The sequence below is a fragment of the Lethenteron reissneri genome, chromosome 5 (genome assembly GCF_015708825.2).
Source record: "Lethenteron reissneri isolate LAM-NWPU_2019-01 chromosome 5, ASM1570882v1, whole genome shotgun sequence".
Classification (NCBI taxonomy): Eukaryota; Metazoa; Chordata; class Hyperoartia; order Petromyzontiformes; family Petromyzontidae; genus Lethenteron; species Lethenteron reissneri.
In genome coordinates this window covers 9,447,389-9,471,152 of record NC_083783.1, presented here as the reverse complement: position 1 = coordinate 9,471,152, position 23,764 = coordinate 9,447,389, and the positions used below count along the sequence as shown (strand labels likewise).

The window sequence follows — 23,764 nt, the reverse complement described above, 5'->3', positions numbered from 1 at the left end:
TCGAGTCGCTGGGTTTCGTAGCGCAGCGCACAAACCACTACACTACCGCTCCCCACACACGCTCACACACACACAGGTCCCCATACGATTTGCGCTGAGCTGATAATACCCAGCGGCACAAACAAAAAAACACACAACAAACACAGGCCCGGGCGAAGAATAAAATAAAAATAAAAAAATATCGGCCTAGGCAATGCGCCACACAAGGTTGTGCCTCCCAGGAAATCAAGTTCGCAGCACAAATAGTTTTTAGGATAAATAATGTATAAAGTGCGCAATTGCAAGTCAATGAGACCGCTGCTGGCCCGGCAGCCTGTGATCATCACCGGGTGCTGGCGGCGGGCTGACCAGGGCAAGTGTGCGCCTTCTGGGGACATCCATCGGTTTGATATTCGCCACGCGGCAGTAGCAGCAGCAGCAGCGCCGTAATGTGTGCACTGCTGTTGCTCTGCCAGTAAAAGGGCTCAGCGCTGGGGTTTCTTAAGCTGGCAGCAACAATACCAGCCAGACCCGACGACTAACTCTGCATTGAAATATATTCGGGGGTGAATTTTTCTATCTCTAAAATGTCATTTTCAGATGACTTCCGTTCCCCGCTCGCGTGCAGTGTCTTCGAATGGGGCAATTCTAACGTGATAGAGATGACACCCGGTGCCAAATTACACGACTTTTATTTCGTGGAAATAGTGTGAAATTGACATCATATTGGTGATGTCACTTGTGAGTTTCGGGTAAATTCGATACACAAATACATTTTTCAGGTAATTTGTAATTTGTGTCTTTTGTGCTATAACTGCACAATGTCCCACATTTCACTTCACATGCTGGTAGCTCTAACCGAGTTTCCTCAGTTCCATTCCTGAAGAAGTTCCCAGCGCACGGAGGCAAAACTTTGCACTTTAAGCCGAACAACAACATTTCGATAAGACTTGAAAAGACTTCGGAGAACTGAAAAAGTTTAAATAGTTTCCTGCTCGAATGAGATTGACGGTGCTCATCCTCTGTTTACAACACATAAGCTGAATTGCTTGAAATGAAATAACGTCATTTGATGCGTCTGTAATTTCCTTATTCCAGATTATTGTGTCCAAACTATCATTCCCCCCCCCCCCAACACCGATGAGCATGGTTGGCTACGTACGGGTGCGAGAGGTTCAACATGCAGTACATACATTCGCTCGTGAAATAAGGCAACAAAGATCGAGTTTTGCCTTCTGTGAGACTCATCAGTTCAGTCGGGTCTCGAAAAGCACAGCCACCGGATGCGATGGTCGTGATCGCCCACCCGTGATGTGTGCGGCACACAAAAGTCCGGCGCAGCGGTTCATCGCAAAATGCACGCAACGATGTTTTGTTTCTGTCTCGTTGAGTCATTCAGTCAGCTTTCTGATGAGGGCCAGTGACGTGACAACCGCACACAACCGCAAACATCCACTCCTCGGTTAAGTGGCTCTTGGAGAATAATATATAAATAATATTTAAATAATATATAAATAATATGTAAATAATATATACTAGCTTATATACCCGGCGTTGCCCAGGCCCAAAAAATATTTCAAAACTACTCTTAAAAATCTAACAGCAGTGCGTACTGACTGTGGTGGTACCTGCTATGATTACAGCAGTGCATACTGTGGTGGTACCTGCTTTCACTGCAGCAGTGCATACTGTGGTGGTACCTGCTATGATTACAGCAGTACATACCGACTGTGGTGGTACCTGCTATAATTACAGCAGTAAATATTGTGGTGGTACCTGCTTTAACTGCAGCAATGCATACTGTGGTGGTACGTGCTATGATTACAGCAGTACATACCGACTGTGGTGGTACCTGCTATGATTACAGCAGTGCATACCGACTGTGGTGGTACCTGCTATCACTACAGTAGTACATGCCGACTCAAAAGCAGTATTTATCGACTCTGTATCACGAAGTACTCACCTGACAGAGTGGCGTGATGAGGTCTAGTCCCGTGCAGAGCCTCCGGCCTCGCCTAGATTGTCCAGCCGGCCGAGATGGCACCTTGGCAGGCTGAGGCTGGGCTGCTACCACTAAACCCCCCCCCCCCCCCAGCCACGATCTCCCCGGCCGCTCTGCAGTAATATCTACGGCCTATAGTGGTAGCATCTACCGACTGTATTATAATAACTGCACGCATCAGGGTGGGGGGGGGGGGGACATCACACAGTGAAGAATTTACCTGAGCGTTTAGTGTATTTTTAATAGCATTTTTAAGGCAAAAGAAAATGTCCCCCTCACTCCCACCGAAGGCGTGCGACTTGGCATGGGCCAACCCCCCCCACCAGTGAGTTGGTATGGTCGTGCACGCGTCATAAATAAATAAAAAGGAAGTGCACAAAAATCGCACAAAATCGCTAATTAAACTAATTAAAAGTTTACGGATGTGAAAAAGGAATAGCGCTTGCTCACGGCTGGGCTTACGGCGTGGTACCTGGCTATTTTTATTTTACGTAAACCCACAAACCCCGCCGCAAACCCACAAACAATTTTTTACTTTTTATATATATAGAAGAAAGATGTATCTCATCTGCTTTTACGAATTCAAAGAAAATAACCAAAAGCATTCTGCTATAAACAAGCCCTATTTTCTGGCTCACTTGATTTAGAGAAATCATTTGTCGAATTATCCAACGGTAGAAAGTATACATGGGTAAAATATATATAATACTTTTCACTGCTGGCGCAAGAACCTCCACGAGAGTGAACTCCAGAAGGCATTTGGCCTACTCTTCCACGTTGACCAGACCTCTTGGAGGAGGTGAGAGTACCCACTCGTCACCCCACCACACCCGTCCTGACGATCGACTCGCTGTGCTTGTACCCATTCACACTTCATCATTGGACCTCCTTTGCCAGTACCAAAATATAATAATAGGGTTTTCCCCCTTTTTTCTGGTTAATGCAGACATGAATCCTTGTCGAAAGGTTTCAGTTTTGTTGCCAGAAAAAAGGGGGAAAACCCCATTATTATATTTTGGTACTGGCAAAGGAGGTCTAATGATGTAGATGCTCCCCCCGAGCCCTCATTACTTTGATAGCGGCATTGTTTTTGAGCTGGTCGCCTTTTGGCGTCCTTTGGTCGAGCACCAATTGGGTCGAGGCTCAAAAGAAAGCCGTCCCTTGGTGTGGACCAATCAGTTTCAAGGACAATGCCACTATATTATCATTGTGTGTTATTCGTTTGCATTTGACTGCAGGTATTGTGGTTAATGCAGACATAAATCCTTGTAAAAAGGTTTCAGTTCTGTTGCCAGAAAAAAGGGGGAAAACCCTGTTATTATCCCATTCACACTGCTGGGTGGACACAGGCCATCAGGCACGATTCAGGAAACTTTCCCAACCGCTGTGCCCCCGGGAGATCGAATCAAACCTGCGCTAAAAACAAAAAGACTACATCTTCTTGGTTCTTTCGGTAAAGTCACGTAGAATGGAAATGATAAAATAATAAAAATAAAACATAATAAAATAATTCTCACGACAGACCTGTTCTCCACCTGAGGACGGCTGCTTGCGTTGTGGCCGAAACGTCGTGAGAATTATTTTATTATGTTTTATTTTTATTATTTTATTATTTCCCTTCTACGTGACTTTACCGAAAGAACCAAGAAGATGAATCCCTGCAGTCACGAAAGCTTTAAATCGAAAAATGACTACAGTTGTCATTTTTGTTGTCCGTTCCTCCGTTTGGCACGGTTGCCTTACGTGCGCACGGCGGTACGTACAAACCTTCCCCCACACAAAGATACCGGATAAATAAACAAAAAAGATCGGCGCTCTCAACCTCGGTTATCGTCAATTACTTCTGGAATGCCAGACACATCGCACGGAGTCCTGTTTTATTTGTCTGCGGGTGACCTCGCCGTCAATTGTCACCTCAATCCTCTCACCATGACCAGATTCCAACACCAGGTCATGCCTTAGGGACATTACTTAAGCGACCGTGCTCGTGGTAAATTTACACAGATGTTTCAAACAAAAAATACAACACACCACCCGCTATCATAATTAAACGTTGGTCATTGTTCTGTCAATACTACCAGATTTTCATAACGTAACCTAATTACGTATTGAGGTAATCGTGAGTACTCATTATTGTTTGCATCCATAATAAAGGTTTTTGGGTTAGATCGCGTAAATATAAATGTGTCTTTTGATTTAAAGCTTTCGTGACTGCAGGGATTCATATTCTTGGTTCTTTCAGTAAAGTCACGTAGAAGGGAAATAATGAAATAATAAAAAATATAAAATAAAAAAATTCTCACGACGTTTCGACTGCAACACAAGCAATCATCATCAGGTGCTTGTGTTGCAGTCAAAACGTCGTGAGAATTTGTATTGTTTTATATTTTTACTATTTCATTATTTCCCTTCTACGTGACTTTACCGAAAGAACCAAGAATATGAATATAAATGTGTCGTTAAACCCGCTACCATCCGACACGAACAATCAGAAAGGTTTGTCACGTAAACAAATCATGCCAATTCGTTATGAGTTCAGCAACCCAAAAACCTCTGTTATGGATATTGGTCGCGAAAGCCTTTGTTAAACGAACTATTGTGTGCATGTATGTTGAACCTTTTTTTGCACCGTGCACAGCCAACTGCGGCTCATCGAAAGTGCAGTGGGAAAGTGATCAGTTCACGAGGTTTGTGCTAATTTTGTCATAAATCCAAGGTATTATTTGTATTCAACTTAAATGCCATGGAGTAATACCTGGTGCAAGAGCGGTGTTGCTAATGTTGATGACGACGACGACAATGATGATACCGTAATCATGATGATGATTATGATCATCATGGGGACTGAGTATTTTGAGAGTTTGGGCAACTGCTGTAGGTTGAGTGTTATACCCCTTGGACACGTGAGTTTTCTCCGAGTCCTCCAGTTTCCTCCCACATATGGAGTTGGTCAAACATCCTAATGTAGGGCCACAGAGCTCGGGCAATTATTGACACCGGTTCTGGCTGCCTCCCCCACTCGTCTGCGGTTTTCCATGCCTCTCAATCACTCATCTCTTTCTCTCCGACAGTGCGCTAAAACTGGGTGCTTTAGAACTTCTAAATTACGATTGTTTAATTGTAAATGTGGTGGGTTTACGCTCCAACGCAATGGTGTGCTGAACGAGTAACGATTTGGCATGTTTTGTTTACATGGCAAGTCGTACTAATTGACTGTGTTGGGTGGTGGCGGGTTTCATGACATTGATATTCACGCGATCTAACAAAAGAAAAATGTCTATTATGGATATACGATTATTTATAACTCAATAAAAAATACGATCTTATCTAGATGTAAATATTTAGATTGCCAATATATGTAATTGCTTATTTCCATAGTTTTTTTTTGTTGCAAAAGCGCCCTGAGATACAGTCCGCATTCAAACGCTAAGCAAAATTCAAACTCTCAATTCCCCAATTTCTCATCTCCATGAGCACTTTGTCGACACTGCCAGGGGCGCCCGAAAGAATTGCATCACACACTCGAGCAGCGTTTTAAACAAGAAACAACATCCGATCGCTTTCTGCAATCCAGCGCAAGAAGAAAAAGAAATCACCTCCGCTAGAATCCCACCAGGCGCATCCACCAAACATCACAGACGCGCGCTGGAAGGAGGCCCCTAATGCTGGAGGATAAATTGCTCCGCGATCAATCTTTGCATTAAATTGTGAGCACTAAATCCCGCCATTAAATTTCACTCGGGTTTGCACCGCTGAGCTTGTTTGACAAATGACTTTAGGGCCAAGGACTGTGCTTTATCAAACATTTTTTGCTCCCTTTATTTTTTTCATCACTGTTTCTCACCCCCCCTCCCTACCGCCACCCTCCCCCGCCTCCTCTGGAACAGTGATGAATGCTGCTCAGTCTCTTACAAAGCTGTTTCCTATACCGGCCATCGAGGTTCTGCCCATTACAGAGCTTACAGCACGCATCATATGGCGCAGATTTTCACGCCTGCCAAATGTGACCCATTCACCGTCAAATATCAGCGGAATTCCATTCTTTTGCCTCCACGTTTCGATAATAAATATTGTTTTTGTTTAAGCAAGCAAACTCTGGGTCCGTTGATCTTCTGGGTTTCAACAATAAATCAAATGTGTTTACTTAAATGAACGAATTTCTGCTGATATATGCTGTTATCCAAAATGCCCCACAGCGACGCATAACGTGTTTGTCCATAATCTTTGCCGTTGCTTTGAATAGGGCCCCGAAGTTCCGACGGAGTGCTCTTGCCAAAAACATTCATTAACCCAGCAGCGGGCATTTGTTTCACAATCTGCACTCTGCTGATGAGACCCAGAAGATCAAAACCAGTCCAGAGTTTTCTTGATAATAAAATTTTGCTGGATAAATACTAATAATTGTAACCGCTCTGATAGCTACAGACTTAGCGCAGCCTGGAAGCGTATTATTAAGTAATACACAATACATATTGTAATTCCTTATATAGGAGTCACATGCTAATTGGCTGATTACTGATCTATTATATTATTGCAATACCCCCCAGACCTCCGCCTCTGATCTCGAATCCTGATAGGGGTCAACAACGATGACGTCATCCTGCTCTATTTAAGACCGGAAGCAGGTGGATGGCTTCACGATTCTGCCAAATCGCCCGAAGATGCTGGATGTAATTACCAGCGAAACGTCGTACAACTCAAATTCTAAATGTTGCGGATTCACTCTTCAAACACACCGGTGGGCTGAAGAAGTAACGAATTGGCGTTTGTTAACGTGACACATTTTTTACTGATTGGCCGTGTCGGGTGGCGGAGGGTTGCGACACATTTATAATAACGCGATCTAACCCAAGAATCTGTATTATGGATAATATCTGTCTGCAAAGGCTGTAGGCCTACGGACTAATAACATATTTGTATTTCCGTGTTGAGACAGAAAGGAGTTGTGCTTATATGTATCATTTTACCGACAATGCTCCACAGCAACACGTCACGAGTTTGTTATCCTAAATCAAATGTGCACTAAATCATCCGCTGATGTCATAATCAGGCCGCATTGTCTCCACGGGTTTGGTATTTGTGGGATATTGTAATAGCGGAGAGGAGCGCTGCGTGGGTGGAGGGAGAGGGGAGGGGAAGACAATTGCCAAAATTATAACGACTGCACAAAGTGCAAGCCAACGCACACAGGTGGACGCTCTCCCGTTAATAACTTTATTCCTCAAGCGCAGAGCAAAGAAAGCACTTTAATTTAATGCCGGGCGATGATTATTAGGAATGCACCTGTGCACTTTGGCGAGTGTAGCCGCGGCTATAAAGCCTCCAGCTGGGCACCACTCCAAGACGTAATGGAAGCACAAATCAGCACCCCCCCCCCCCCCCCCCCCATTAAACCAATAATAGATCTGTCCACACCAGCTCCATAGCCCTACCACCTGTCCACTTACGCACTTGACGGCAAAACAAACAACGTGAGTTGTCCTCGGTCGGACCTCGCTCGGCTGAAGCGAGTAGCGGCTATCTGGACGGCCGTGCCCGTCCTGACCAGCGTCGAGGGGGGGTTGGGGGGGGGGGTCCAAGCTCGAACGAAGATTCGTCACCGCCGCAACCGCCGCTTTCAAAGTGCCCCCCCCTCGCTTATCTCGGGACCGCACAAAAGCCTCACTCCGCTCCCCGCCCACCCGCCCATACTCCGCGAAGTCTGCGGGGGAGGAGGGGGGAGGTGGAATAACCAATCACCACTCCCCCTCCACGCACGCGGGGCGATTAAAATGTACATGTTCAATTAGGCCGGGGCATCGAATTAACTGTTTAGGTCCCCGTGCCGCCCTAATGCAGCGTGCCGAGGGCCGCAAAGTTCAGGGCCATGGACGCACGCTGCCAAAAAAACAACGAAAATCCGCCCTCGTCGCACTTAACCAGCCCGAATACCAAATGTGTTGTTCGTGATTAACGTTGAACTTCTTTCGCAGCGTACGTGGCCAACCGTGCTTATCATAAGCGAGGGATAACGCGTCAATAAATTGCTAAACAAGTACTCGTTTATGGAACCTTTCTTGCCATTATATTAAAATATAGCAATAGGTTTTACCCCTTTCTGTCAATAAAACAGTTGTGTCAAGATGTTAAAACGCCAAACAGAATCCTTATTCAAGGAATACTGTTTGCATTAACCACGCGTACTTGTGGTGAACATGCAAAGAAAAAACATGCTGTGATAATATATGATGCATTGTCTTGGAAACTGATTGGTCCATACCAGAGACAGCTTTCTTTTGAGCCTTGTCTCAACGTGTTAGACCAGAGAACGCCAAAATGCGAACAGCACAAGGACAATGCACTATCAGGGCATTTATAGCTCGGGGTGATAGTGGCATTGTATTTGTGCTGTTTGCCTTTTGGCGTTCTTTGGTCTAACAATTTGAGAGTAGGCTTAAAATAAAGCTCTCTGGTGTGGACCAATCAGTTTCAAAGACAATGCATCATATATTATCAGAGCATGTTTTTTCTTTGCAAGTTCACCACTATTCTGGCAAATTGCCCGATGATGCTGGATGTAATTACCAGCGAAACGTCGTACTCAAAAAATGTAAATGTTGTGGATTCACTCATCACACCGGTGAGCTAAAGTAGTGAACTATTTGTCTTTTGTCAACGTGACACATTTTTTACTGAGTGGCCGTGTCGCGTGGTTGCGGCACATTTATAAATAACGAGAACGAACCCAAACCCCTTAATTATTAATAATATTGGTCGCGAAAGCCTACGTGTTCATCTTGACACCTGTTTTATTGCCAGAAAGGGTAAAACCTATTCATCTTCTTGGTTCTTTCGGTAAAGTCACGTAGAAGGGAAGTAATAAAATAATAAAAATAAAACATAATAAAACAATTCTCACGACGTTTCGGCCACAACGCAAGCAGCCGTCCTCAGGTGAAAACCAGGTCCGTCGAGGCGACAGAGTCTGAATGAAACAGCACACGAGCTTGGAGCATATATATAAGCTGGGAGCATAGACAAAGGAATTTGCATAGCAAAAGGAATTTAGCATATTTATGGGGAATGCAGGAATGTGATTAGTACTGCATATGCATGTGCATTATGCAGGATTAACAGCATCAAAGGGAGCTGCAGTTACTGCTGCTGCTGCAGTTACTGCTGCTGCAGTTTCTGCTGCTGCTGCAGTTGCTGCTGCTGCTGCAGTTGCTGCTGCTGCTGCAGTTGCTGCTGCTGCTGCAGTTGCTGCTGCTGCTGCACTTGCTGCTGCTGCTGCACTTGCTGCTGCTGCTGCACTTGCTGCTGCTGCTGCACTTGCTGCTGCTGCAGTTGCTGCCTTATCCATTTTAATATAACACTATGTATTATTCTACCCACCCTAATGTGTATCACACTGCTATATGTTTACTATACAATTACGACACCATACATTACTCTGCACACTGCACCATGCCAGTGAGTGGAACGCGGTCTGAAAGTCACCGTAAACGTGAACACAATCAGTTAAGATCCGAAATGGTTTATTACGTCCTTCCAATGATTGCTAAGCCAGAATCCATCTTCTCGGTTGAAATTGTCTCTGTGTTTGTATATGTGGATCGCCTCATGAACGAATCTCTCATGATAGCCAGATGGCTTGCAGAGAACCTCTGTCTTGGAGAAGTCAATGTCATGTGAGCCCACTGAATTGTAACAGTGATCTGCCACGGCAGAGGTGTTTGTCCTACCGTGTTTCAGGTCTGCCTTATGTTCACGGATGCGGTCCGAGACATGTCGTTTGGTTTCTCCAATGTAACTGCTACCACAGAGGCAACTTAGTTTGTAGACGCCAGGATACTGTATGTCTGGAACCACATCTTTTACAGACGGGACCAGATCACGGATTTTATGTACTGTGTTGAATCGGACCTGGATCTTGTGTTTAATCAGGATTTTGGAGATCTTTTTTGTGACCCCAGCAATGTAGGGTAAGGTGATGGTCTTGAAAGGCTCCTCAACAGGATCCTTCTTGATGGTTGGAGTGATGGCTTTGCGGATTGTGTAGTCGGAGTAACCATTAGCCTTAAGAGCTTGGCGTACGTGTTTGAGTTCACTGGAAATGTGTTCATGGTCGGAGATGCATTGGGCTCTATGATATAGAGTCTTGATGAGGGAATTCTTCTGGGATGGATGGTGGTGGGAATCCGGTTTTAGATAAGCATCCGTGTGGGTGGCTTTCCTGTAGACAGAGTGGCTCATTGAACCATCAGGTCTCCTTTTGATTAGGACATCCAAAAAGGGTAGCTTGCCATCTTTTTCGACTTCCATGGTGAATCTGATGGCTGGGTGTATGGAATTGATGTGGTCGAGAAATTGGTCTAGAGCAGGCCGGCCATGTGGCCAGATGACAAAAGTGTCATCTACGTACCTCTTCCATAAGGTCGGGCGTAGAGTGGCAGTCTGGATGGCGTCCGTCTCAAATTTCTCCATGAAGATGTTGGCTACAACCGGAGATAGGGGGGAGCCCATTGGGGTGCCCTCAGTTTGCTTGTAGAAAGTTCCATTCCAGGTGAAGTATGTATTGGTTAAGCAGTGTCTCACCAGGGGGGGTACCCCAGCATTCAGTCCTTGATGAACCAAGTCTTCAATGATTGCGATGGTGTCAGGTACAGGAACCTTGGTGAATAAGGAAACCACATCAAAACTGACAAGCAGGTCGTCTGGGGACAGGGCAATCCCATTGAATGTCGATACCAGGTCAGTAGAGTTTAGTACCGCAGAGGTGGTTTTTCCAGTGAAAGGTCGTAGGATTTCAGACAAAAAACGAGCCAATTTATAGGTGGGGGAGTTGATAGTAGAGACAATGGGACGAAGAGGTGTATCTTCTTTATGTATCTTTGGCAAGCCGTATAATCTTGGTGGCCTGGCTGCATAAGGTCCCATTGTCTCTACTATCAACTCCCCCACCTATAAATTGGCTCGGTTTTTGTCTGAAATCCTACGACCTTTCACTGGAAAAACCACCTCTGCGGTACTAAACTCTACTGACCTGGTATCGACATTCAATGGGATTGCCCTGTCCCCAGACGACCTGCTTGTCAGTTTTGATGTGGTTTCCTTATTCACCAAGGTTCCTGTACCTGACACCATCGCAATCATTGAAGACTTGGTTCATCAAGGACTGAATGCTGGGGTACCCCCCCTGGTGAGACACTGCTTAACCAATACATACTTCACCTGGAATGGAACTTTCTACAAGCAAACTGAGGGCACCCCAATGGGCTCCCCCCTATCTCCGGTTGTAGCCAACATCTTCATGGAGAAATTTGAGACGGACGCCATCCAGACTGCCACTCTACGCCCGACCTTATGGAAGAGGTACGTAGATGACACTTTTGTCATCTGGCCACATGGCCGGCCTGCTCTAGACCAATTTCTCGACCACATCAATTCCATACACCCAGCCATCAGATTCACCATGGAAGTCGAAAAAGATGGCAAGCTACCCTTTTTGGATGTCCTAATCAAAAGGAGACCTGATGGTTCAATGAGCCACTCTGTCTACAGGAAAGCCACCCACACGGATGCTTATCTAAAACCGGATTCCCACCACCATCCATCCCAGAAGAATTCCCTCATCAAGACTCTATATCATAGAGCCCAATGCATCTCCGACCATGAACACATTTCCAGTGAACTCCAACACGTACGCCAAGCTCTTAAGGCTAATGGTTACTCCGACTACACAATCCGCAAAGCCATCACTCCAACCATCAAGAAGGATCCTGTTGAGGAGCCTTTCAAGACCATCACCTTACCCTACATTGCTGGGGTCACAAAAAAGATCTCCAAAATCCTGATTAAACACAAGATCCAGGTCCGATTCAACACAGTACATAAAATCCGTGATCTGGTCCCGTCTGTAAAAGATGTGGTTCCAGACATACAGTATCCTGGCGTCTACAAACTAAGTTGCCTCTGTGGTAGCAGTTACATTGGAGAAACCAAACGACATGTCTCGGACCGCATCCGTGAACATAAGGCAGACCTGAAACACGGTAGGACAAACACCTCTGCCGTGGCAGATCACTGTTACAATTCAGTGGGCTCACATGACATTGACTTCTCCAAGACAGAGGTTCTCTGCAAGCCATCTGGCTATCATGAGAGATTCGTTCATGAGGCGATCCACATATACAAACACAGAGACAATTTCAACCGAGAAGATGGATTCTGGCTTAGCAATCATTGGAAGGACGTAATAAACCATTTCGGATCTTAACTGATTGTGTTCACGTTTACGGTGACTTTCAGACCGCGTTCCACTCACTGGCATGGTGCAGTGTGCAGAGTAATGTATGGTGTCGTAATTGTATAGTAAACATATAGCAGTGTGATACACATTAGGGTGGGTAGAATAATACATAGTGTTATATTAAAATGGATAAGGCAGCAACTGCAGCAGCAGCAAGTGCAGCAGCAGCAGCAAGTGCAGCAGCAGCAGCAACTGCAGCAGCAGCAGCAACTGCAGCAGCAGCAGCAACTGCAGCAGCAGCAGCAACTGCAGCAGCAGCAGCAACTGCAGCAGCAGCAGAAACTGCAGCAGCAGCAGTAACTGCAGCTCCCTTTGATGCTGTTAATCCTGCATAATGCACATGCATATGCAGTACTAATCACATTCCTGCATTTCCCATAAATATGCTAAATTCCTTTTGCTATGCAAATTCCTTTGTCTATGCTCCCAGCTTATATATATGCTCCAAGCTCGTGTGCTGTTTCATTCAGACTCTGTCGCCTCGACGGACCTGGTTTTCACCTGAGGACGGCTGCTTGCGTTGTGGCCGAAACGTCGTGAGAATTGTTTTATTATGTTTTATTTTTATTATTTTATTACTTCCCTTCTACGTGACTTTACCGAAAGAACCAAGAAGATGAATCCCTGCAGTCACGAACGCTTTAAATCGAAAGGTAAAACCTATTGTTATAAGTACTCGCGTGTAAACGCTCAATTATCGCTTCAAACGCAAGGCCTTTGGGTGTCTCAAACGGCAGAGGATCAATATCAAAGATCTCTGAAGGGAAACTACTCGCGACTTCTGAGCGAAACTTTAAGCGTTTAAATCGCACGGTCCGGATTCACGTTGGGCACGATATGTGGCTCCCTTACGGCCAAATCGAGTTGTTGACAATTTGTAAAAAGAGCAGTGGAAGACCCCCGCACGGCATACAACCGTAGAGCAAAATTATCGCAGGCCTTGAGAACACCCACGCGTGCATCTGCAGCTATGGCGAGCATGAGTCGGAGCACGTTCACATTCCACGTTACTGTGGCAAAGGTACAGACAGGGTCATCCTCTTGTGGTGGTGATGGTGGATTCATGCGATGAATTTAAGTATGACGATAACAGTGACAACGATGATGATTTCATACGTAGCCTGTAGAGACCAATACTCTGATGAAACCCGTGAAGAATTAGTGATGATGATGATGACCCTGGCCAGGATTTGAACTCATGTCCGAATAAGTTAATAGCTCCTGCCCTTGCGACTACTCTACCACCGGAACAAACATTACAGTCCGCACACGTACAGCGTAGGCACACAGAGTCAGCATGCACACAATTCCACTAAGTCCTTGAGAATTTTAGAAAGAAAAAAAATACGCACCGAAAGTAACCCGCTTTGAAAACACCCGGACGTGTTTTTTTTTTAAGCAGCCCCATGCGTCTCGATTGTGATGGAGCTCCTGCGCAATGTGTATACAGAGTACACATAAGCAACTATTATTTCTCCAGCTGTCAGGTGCTCGCGGAGTCTAATGCCATCCGTTCGAATTCACCTCGCCTTTAAATTGCCGCTCTTAAAGTCACCCATCTCCCTTAATTGTCTCAGACATTCCCGCGTAAGGGGGCCATTTCGAACGGGGTAATGTCACGCCGGATGCAAATAATTGGGCACGTTTATTCTTTTCCTATTTTAAATATGCTGCGCTAATGAGAAATTCATTTGGTCGCCTTACGGTGCCGCAGCAACATCTGCCCGCGCGTGCCGCGTCACGTGACCCGGCTGACGGCCCTTAAAGCAACACATTTGAGTGAACTGCAAATCGCGATTCAAGAGGCGGAAAGGTGCAGCCCCGCAGTTGCGTGCTCGCACAGCTGCACCAGGGGGGGGGGGGGGGGGCTCTGCTCTGACACACTGGCCAGATGCCTTGGGAGAGGTGGGAAAGAGGTAGGACCCAGACTTTACCCCACCACACGCATCATCCCGCTGAACGACTCGGTGTGCTTGTGCCCCTTCACTCTGCTGGGTGGACACAGGCACGGTGCACGAGCCGAGATAATTCCCCGACGTTGAGACCGCCGTGCGCGGGAGATCGAATCGAAGCGGCGACCTTTGGATGGCAAGTCCAGCGGGCGACAAAAAACTAAAATTACGACGGTTGTCATACTCTTAGGTTTTTTTGGTAAAGTCACGTAGGATAAAATAAATAATAAAAATAAAATAATACAAATAATAATAGAAATTAAGTAATAAAATAATAATAGAAATAAAATAATAAATCACGACGTTCCAAAACGTCGTGATTTATAATTTTATTTCTATTAGTATTTATATTATTTTTTTATTATTATTTATTTTTACCTACGTGACTTTACCGAAAAAAACTAAGAGTATGAATCTTTGCAGTCACGAAAGCTTCAAATCTACGACGGTTGTCATTTTTTTGTTGTCCTCATTTTTACTGCTGGGCGAACATAGGCAAGTGGAGGGGGGGGGGGGGCGGTGATTTAAGAAAATTGCACCGTTGTTGTCAACTGCCGCACCAGGAAATATAATTGAACTGATGACCTTTGGATTGCGAGTCCGGTTATGCTGACCGCTAGACCACGTCTGCATCCATGAAATAAGCATGTAAATCATCGCTATTTATAGGAGATCATTGATCTGAGATATATCAAAACGGGGTGCAGGAATTTAACATAAAGACTGCTGGGGGAATTTTAAACAGTGCTGCACATTCAAACACATTTCCACTATAATCTTCTTCTCAGTGCTAATGTTTGGGAATTCACCTTGCCCAGTGCTCATTCTAGGCTGAGTCAACCTAGCAGAGGCGCTGAACAATTCTGTTATCGCCAGGGTTTGTAGCGCAGTGTGATAACTGCTGCCTAACCGCTCCCCAAAGACATGTCCCCAATATAGCCTCAACAGACTTTTTGGGGCAAGTACTGTGAGCGAGCACTTATGAAGGCCGGCATGGCGCGTATTCGGGGGTGGGTGGCCGGCACAAAACCCGGCCGCCTTTGTATCCCCAGTGGCAGTGTTTACACACTGCAGCAGGTAATTACTTGAGGCTGCGTTGACCCAGGGTAGGCCCAGAACCGGTTCACATAATTGTCACTGCTGTTGGCCACGAGCGGGAAGCGCCACACACACACACGCACACAGACAACAACAGCCGCCGCCGATCACCATGAAGTGACGGCACAACGGCGCTTGTGCCACACGCACACAAACAATGCGGCAAGTCTTCGCGTAATGTGCGTTCACACAACGCGATTTCGCTATGATGTGCACCGTTATAACGCGGAACGCGCGCCGTTATAATACTTGACTCGACACTTTTAAGGAACGCTCCTACCGCATTAAACGAGGAATTGCTCAAAGTAAAGCTTTTTTTGGGTTAGATCTCGTAAAAATAAACACGTCGTTAACCCACCACCACCCGACACAGCCAATCGGTAAAGTTTGTCACGCAAACGAAATGTGCCAATTAGTTACTGCTCCAGCACACCGGTGTGCGACGGACAGTAAACCCGCGACGTTGCACAATCCGAGTTTGACGGTGCTCCCTCGCTCGCTCGCGATCCCAACAGCTGGCTTCATCGGCGGACGATCTCGCCGGAAAATGTGCGAGAAAGTTCCCTTTCCCCCGCGCGCGCGCACCTCTCACTCACGTGATCAACAAGCTCGCGCACCATCCCGTTCCACTGGCCGTTCTCGTCCTGCGAGCCGTATTTCTCGTCGTCCACCAGCTTGACCTCGTAGGTGAAGCCCAGGATTTTGGAGAGCTCCCTGAGCAGGTCCATGCAGTAGCCCTCGAAGCGCTCGTTGCCACGAAGAGTTCTGTGCAACTTCCTGAACATGGTGTACGGCCCTTCCTTCGGAGTCGGTGGCGGCGGGGGAGGGAGGGAAGGAGGTAAGGAAGGAAAAAGAACAGAAAATCATAAAATCATCGGGGGGGAGCTTTATACGACTGCGTGCGTCTTCGACGAATGGCAGTGACAGCGAATTTATGAACCCGGTTCAGGGTCTCCCCTCGGTCGACCCAGCCCGAAATGATTACCTGGTGTGGTTTGTAAACATCAGCACTGGGGAGACAAAGGCGGTCGGGCGTGGTGCTGGCTACCCACCCCCTCGCATTCATAGGTGCTACTCGCTAACAGCACTTGCCCGAAAAGTCTGTTCAGGCTATACGGGGGATCTTTGTATGTGTTTGTATGTGTATATGTGTCTACATGACTGTGTGTTTAGGTATAGGTTTATCTGTGCGTGTCTCTGGGTATATGTGTATGACTATGTGTATGTGTCTGCATTGATTATGTTTGCATTTGTATCAATATTCATTTCATGTTTGAGCGATATCTTCGATTTCTCATGTGACGCAAGTTGTTTTTGATCCCTTTTCTCTGTCCTTCATTGCTGTACTTTATTATTATTATTATTTCCCTTTGTCAATCTGATGACCCAGGGCATCATGGTAAATGAGACTCATCTCCTGGTTAAACAAATACTCTCAACGTGACTGTGTGTACATCTCCAAGTATATGTGCACGTGTATGTATGTCGAACTCCTTTCGCACCGTACGTAGCCACCCGTGCAAATCGGAGTTAGCAGGGGAAGGACAACAAACTAAACAAAAAAATCAGTTCTCAATAAATTGAGTTTGTCAATCTACATGACTTAGGAAGGGAGAGCGTTCCGGACGGCCGCAGAAGCGCGTCCGAAAAGCGCAGCGCGATGATGCGGTGACCACCGTCTTTGTCCGACGGCTCGGCAAAATCCCCCGCCGCTGCCGCAACAACGAGCGGAGTTTGCGTGATGATGGTTCACGCTGCCTGCCGAGATCATCGAGGCGTGCGTGCGTGCGGCATGCGGCCCCCCCCCCAGGACCACGGCACGTACCAGTATCGTGGTGACAATGAGAGTCCGGTTGGACAGCGAGTCCGTCACGTTGACGGACTTGTCCTTGTTGGCCTCAAGCATCTTCAGTCCCGTGACCGTGTCCCACGTGCCTATCTGGGTGACAAGAAGGCGGCGGTGAGCGGGCGGTGCGGCGCTCGACCAGACGAGGGTTTGCCGCGCCGCGCGAGCCTCCGACCGGCGCCACGTGACACTCACCGCGCCGAACGCGGGAGGAGCTCCTCTTATCCGCCACCCGATTACTCCGCAGTGCCAATTGCCACGTGCAGGAGCGGTAGGGTCAGTCAAAAACAACTCCTCTTGCCCGTGTGGGGCCCCCTAGTATGTCTGTCATCTGACATCGCCCGCAAAAAAAATTCGCCCAGGGGTCATTCACGGAGCGGCGTCCACAGGAGTCGCACTACGAACTGCTCCAATAATCCGCAATTGTCTGCAAACGTTTTCCCACCGGCAAGTCCAGAATATGTGCAGATAACCCCCGCGTATGATATAGGAATCGAAACATTGCTCCCCCGTTTTCGTTGAATTGTTCCCTGTGATCGTACTCGTTTAAGGCTGAGTTGACCTAATGGAGGACCGCTTTTGGGGAAAGCACTGTTAGCGAGTAGCACCTATGAAGGCCAGCACGGCACGCGAGAGAGTGGATGGCCAGCACCACGCCCACCCACCTTTGTCTCCCTGGGCCTCTCCTTGTCAGACTGAGTCGCCCAAGGAGAGGCCCAGGACCGGTTGAGATCGCCATCATCGGTGTTGGCCGCGAGTGGGGAATCAAACTCGGCTCGCCAAAATAGTAGCGCAGCGCGCTAACCCCCCAGACACACACGACAGAGGCACGCGTGCAGTGCACGCATTGTGGTGTTTTTTTTTGGTCTAAACTTACCAAAGGAAAGCACCGAAAATGTGCGCCGCCCATGCAAACGTAAAGCGCGAGGAACAACATTTCGGCATTTGAGCGCGGGGCAATTAGTACCGCTGGCAATAAAAGCAGAACGCGGAGGAGGAGGGAAAAAAGTCGCGCTCTCCTGCAAGGCGAGAGCATTCCCCATCGCCGAACGCGGTCACCGCAGATTGGGAGCCCCTCGGGATTTCCTTTCGTCGCAACAAGCGACGTGAAATACATCGCGCTGGGATGGACCGTGGGCTCGGCATTATAATTGCCGCGCTTACACCACTTGTTCACTCCGCATTGTAGATGTGTTCAATTATAAATGGAAAGGGATTAGCGCTGCGAACAACACGTCTAATGGCTTAACTGCAATAAGCAACCTAATTGTAATTTTGTTCATTTTACACTACATTAGGGAAAGTAGTTTTTCCTCGAGCTATGAGAAATTTGCCTCGGTGAATGAACACACACGCACACACAGAGGTTTTAGAATAGTCGGCCTTGAAAGTTAGACTTCACATTGCAACTATCATCATCAGCAGCCATGACATATCCACTGCTGGATGAAGGCCTCCCCCAAAATCGTCCAGCATCTCCCACATACTCTTAGGTTTTTTCGGTAAAGTCACGTAGGTAAAAAAATAATTAATAAAAGTAAAATAAAACAAATTAAAAATAAATTTAACTTTTATTAATTTACATTTTTTACCTACGTGACTTTACCGAAAAAACCTAAGAGTATGAATCCTTGCAGTCACGAAAGCTTCAAATCTAGCATCTCCCACGTGTCTGCGATGGAACAATCCACCATGAGCCTGAGATTAGTTCATCAGTGGGCATCCTGTCGGACGCGTCCCCGTTCCTCGGGGCCGCCACTCCGTCGCTATCGTTGACCTATCGGGCCATCGTCAGCGTCAAGCGACGCGTCCGGCACAAGCCCATCTTCACTTCCCTTCAAACACTCTGGATGCTGTCATTTTTTATTTGCATTATTTGCTCCGCTGCGGGTCTCCTTCCACCGCTCTCCCATTGACATGTTTCATTGCTTCTACATACTATTAACATTCCCTCCCTTTGTTAATGCTACCCCCTACGCCCTCCCTTTGATGCTGCTAATCCTGCATAATGCATGGGCATAGTATGAGTTTGAAACCCCCCCGCCCACCTCCTACGCATTTCCCAAGAATATGCTAAATTCCTCTTGATATGCACATTATTTTGTCAAGGTGCTCTTCTTCCACCTCCAACCCAGCTTATATATAAGCTCCAAGCTTGGCAGTGTCTCATTCTTCACCTGAAGACGGCTGCTTGCGTTGTAGCCGAAACGTCGTGAGAATTATTTTATTATGTTTTATTATTTTATTACTTCCCTTCTACGTGACTTTAGCGAAAGAACCAAGAAGACTCTGGATGCTGTCATTGATCCCGAGGAAATTTGATCTCATCCGCGCGTCGCAATTCCCAGCGTGGCAAATCTTCTCCGCGCTTCTCTTTCGCACTTTAACTTATCTTTTCACTTTACGTTTCATTTTCTTCATGAATGGAAACGTTTCCGACTCTTGTAAATGTTGTTTGCGGTGTCAAATGCATTGTGCCCGATGGCAGTGGCTTTCACCCAAACTCCCCCCCCCCCTTCCAGAGCAAAACCGCAAAGTAATCTACCCGTCAAATCCTTCCCCTCACTTGCATAAATGATTGCTACTTAATTAATTAGCATTTGCGTTCCACTTGAGTCATCTTTCTAGAGGCACGGCTCAATTCACGCTAATTTGGATAGTTCCCTGCGTGCGAACGATTGGTATTCTTGACAGGTTTAAGGAAATTAATGTTAAACATAGAAACGCATTGACACTGGGTCACATCGCGAACGTATGTGCGTAACGACCAGCGAAGCGTCGTAATCCCTTGTTAAATAGTCCCGCATTGCTGTCCAGCACAGAGGTGCACTGCAGCAGTAATGAATTGGCACGTTTATTCATTGGATGCATCAGGTGGCGCAGGATGTATGGCACACTCTTTGCTCGCGCGAACTGATGTGAAAATGATTCGTGATATTTGGTTGCGAAGGCCTGTGCAGTGTCAAATGTACAATGACACGGGCAGTTTTTTTGTAAAAAAAATATAGTTTTTCCTCGATTTAAGTGTGTTTTTTCAGCTATGTTTTCCCCACAACTGATAATCACAATCAAAAGTGATCAGAGGCAACAGCATGGGTTTCGCAGCGTGTGCCAAAACAGCTGGTGACGCTTAATTAATTATGCATACTCTTGCATCTGACCTTCCCATCCCATCACAGACACCAAACATAAACGTCAATGAATATTCATAGGCTGAGAAAACAAACACCGAATCGAATTTAAAAAACATATTTCTAATTTTCACCGTTGTTATACAAGATGCTTGAGTTACAAATGTTAACTTTTTTTAAACATTACTAATGGAATACATCTCGTCGTTGAGGATAAAAGTGTTAAGGCGCAGCCCTGCAATTGCTTACCCACGCCACTGCTGGCAGAAGGGCCTCCACTCAGGGGGAGTATACTTTGGCCTACTCTTCCACACTGGCCAGACGTTTTGCAAGAGATGGGAGTGCCCACACTTTACCCCACCACACACGACCTGCCAAGAGTCGAGCGTAGTCTCAGAAACGGACTCAGAATCTTTCTTTATACCTGGAGGAATCCGTTGAGCTCTGAAGTTCTTTTTCACAGATGTCCAGTGGGGGCGGATAGGAACGTTACAGGTAGTGGTAGGTAGCCAGGCACACTGCTGCGTGAGCAGAGTCGGTGGAGGGGATTTAATAAACTCGCCAACTGTTACAACCGCCTCGCCACCGGGAGATCAAACAGAACTGACGACCTCCGAATTGCAAGTGTGTTGCACCAACCATCCCCCCACGGCAGCATCCCCCATTGTTTGTAAACAAAACACACACATTTTTCGATTTAAAGCTTTCGTGACTGCAGGGATTCATCTTCTTGGTTCTTTGGGTAAAGTCACGTAGAAGGGAAATAATAAAGTAATAAAAATAAAACATAATAAAAATAATGATTTTATGAAGCATAATAACATAAATAATTATGTTTTATTTTTATTAGTTTATTTCCCTTCCACGTGACTTTACGGAAAGAACCAAAAAATAAAAACATAATAAAATAATTATTTTATAAAACATAATAAAATAATTATTTATAATAAAATAATTGTTTTATTATGTTTTTTTTTATTATTTTATTATTTCCCTTCTACGTGACTTTACCGAAAGAACCAAGAAAAAACAAACACACACGAGAGACGCGTTAAAGGGACGGTGTAGATTACAGCGACCGCTTTGAACGGCGCAGATAACCAGCGAAACGGGTGAATTTATAATTAAAACACAAACCTTCGTCCAAACTGTTTTATGAGGCCCTTGCACCACCTCACTAATCGCCTACCATGGGGGAAACAAAACAAAAAAACATGAGTGAAACAAAACAGAAAGAGCAAGCGCCATGCACGTGCAACATTCACAGCAAAGTATAAACATACGGGCTCTGCAGCAAAGGTTAGACCAAAATAATACGGATTCAGATCATACCACAAGAATCGCGCCGATGGATTGACAAATCAAAGAACGATGTAGCACATTTGTGACAAAATGCTGGGGAAAAAATGCAAAATAACCAAACATATTATGAGAAGTTGGAATATCTCACAATACCCGAAGAGGAGAGAACAGTGGGCAATGCATGGATTGCATTGCCTTCAGGGTTCATTTTCTCAATCGATATTTTATTGGACGCCTGCTGCTTGGTTGACTTGGGGTACGGATTAGTATCGGCATAAGGCACTAACTAGCACTCTACTACAATCCGCACCTACCCATAATAATCCTATATTATTGTACCCTACGTTCCTGTTATCGGAGAAATTGGTTCATAAAAAAACATATATACATGCGGTGTCAAGAGGACAAAATAAAGCGGGATGGATGTGGCATGCGAGCCTTCTGAACTGTTCCGGCTGAAATTTTCCACGGATTGTCTCGAGTGGTAAATAATTATTATAAACCTCACAATAAAACTGGGACTCTTCATGTCCTGGGAAGACCTACACACATGTTTCTGATGACAGCCGCTACCACACCCAGAGGGCAACGCCGGGTTAAAAGGAGAGTGCTTTATAAACAGCATTTGGTGAGACGCTCCTTAAAGTGAAAGAAAATATCTGGAGCCAGATGGCTCAGCGGTACAGAAAATGGCTCGCAATCAAAAGGCTGTCAGTTCAACTAATGGTTGGGTGTTGATTTAGGCCATCGCTCCTCCCAGGTCGATAAAATGATTACCACTTTTTGGGGAAGTCAACAGCGGCTCTCCTTAGTATACTTAAACAATTTTTTATTTCACTAGGCGAGGCCTCACTGAGCCACACAGCGATCTGACCACCACAAATGATAGCTCAACGAAGTGACTCATCGTCATCACGTGGTAATTCACAGCAGCCAGATGCTTGAAACGCACGCTTCACCCCACCATCCCACCCCGCCCCCCCGTTACGTGAACGTGGAATTCCCTTCGTTGGCTCAGGGCTGTCGATGGGAGAGGGGCACCAACTGCAGTCCTCATCTGAGCCGAAAATAGCTTTTCCGACGTTTCCTTTTCTAGACGACTCGGCACGAGGGTGCCGATTGGTTGGTTCGCGAGCAACGCTCATCGAGGCGACGCAATCTGCCAAAGCGTTGGCGCCGCACGCGTTTGCGCTGAAGATTTCGTGAAAAATCGTCAAACCTTCATGACATTTAAATCTTGACTTAAAGCTTTCGTGACTGCTGGAATTCGTATTCTTTGGGTATTTCGGTAAAGTCACGTTGATAGAAAGAATAATAATAAAATAAAATAAATGAAAAGTGAATGGGAAAAAATATCACGACATTTCGATCGCAACACAAGCAATCTCCTGATGACGATTGCTTGTGTTGTTATCGAAACGTTGTGATTTTTTTTTATTTTTCATTCACTTAATTTAAATTTTCATTAAATTTGTATTGTTATTATTTTTTCTATCTACGTGACTTTACCGAAAGACCCAAATCATATTTCGTTAATTTTGTATAAAAATATATATCCAGAGCGTGGCAATTTGTGCTGGAGGTGGCTAATTGGGTAACATTTCATCCTACCAGTTGTCATCGAATACGTAACGGCGTCTAATTACTTGTCTAGTTAAGTACAGAACTGTGAATCCACAGTTCACACCCCTTAGAATAGTTAGTAATTAATTGCACTCGACTGTATTAGCGTCCTTCCTTAGATTCGATTCCAGCAGTTGCAGTCATTGCTCGGGTTTTCTGGGGTAGCAATGAACTAAAAAATGAAGCACATTAAGTATTTTATTTCTTGGAGGTGTTAGGTTTAAGGTTCAGAGCTTAAAGTTCCTGGACTGCATCTGTGATCCCAGCGCTTTGGAGGAAACGGGTTGATGGGTTACGCAGATGAGTCGAAGCCGACTGAGCTGCAATACGGCAAGATGATAGCAGCACAACGAATGGGTTCCTGACCCCATCTTTGCAAACCATTAAGCATCGTTTCCTACTGGCAAAACACTCGTCAACGGAATCGGCTAAACATCCAAATTCAGGGTCCCTCCTGAAGAAAAAATACATTTGAGACGGAGTTCAACTCGTCTGGATAAATACATATTATCTTAATTGCCCTTAATGCCCTCCGATGTG

General features: G+C 45.8%; 1 protein-coding gene across 5 annotated transcripts in view; it reads right to left on the bottom strand.

Annotated features, from left to right (window-relative positions):
• The window catches only part of LOC133352464 (glutamate receptor ionotropic, kainate 2-like), a 219,631-nt gene that overhangs the window by 70,184 nt on the left and 125,683 nt on the right, over positions 1-23,764 (bottom strand). For 3 of the 5 annotated variants that reach the window (XM_061568122.1, XM_061568135.1, XM_061568142.1), the window contains exons 9-11: positions 21,437-21,484; positions 17,148-17,261; positions 15,919-16,122 (exon numbers count right to left, since the gene is read on the bottom strand). In XM_061568122.1, coding sequence (XP_061424106.1) covers positions 15,919-16,122; positions 17,148-17,261; positions 21,437-21,484 — 366 coding nt within the window. The remainder of the gene's footprint in view (positions 1-15,918; positions 16,123-17,147; positions 17,262-21,436; positions 21,485-23,764) is intronic. The other 2 variants (XM_061568126.1, XM_061568152.1) reach the window with 1 other exon arrangement.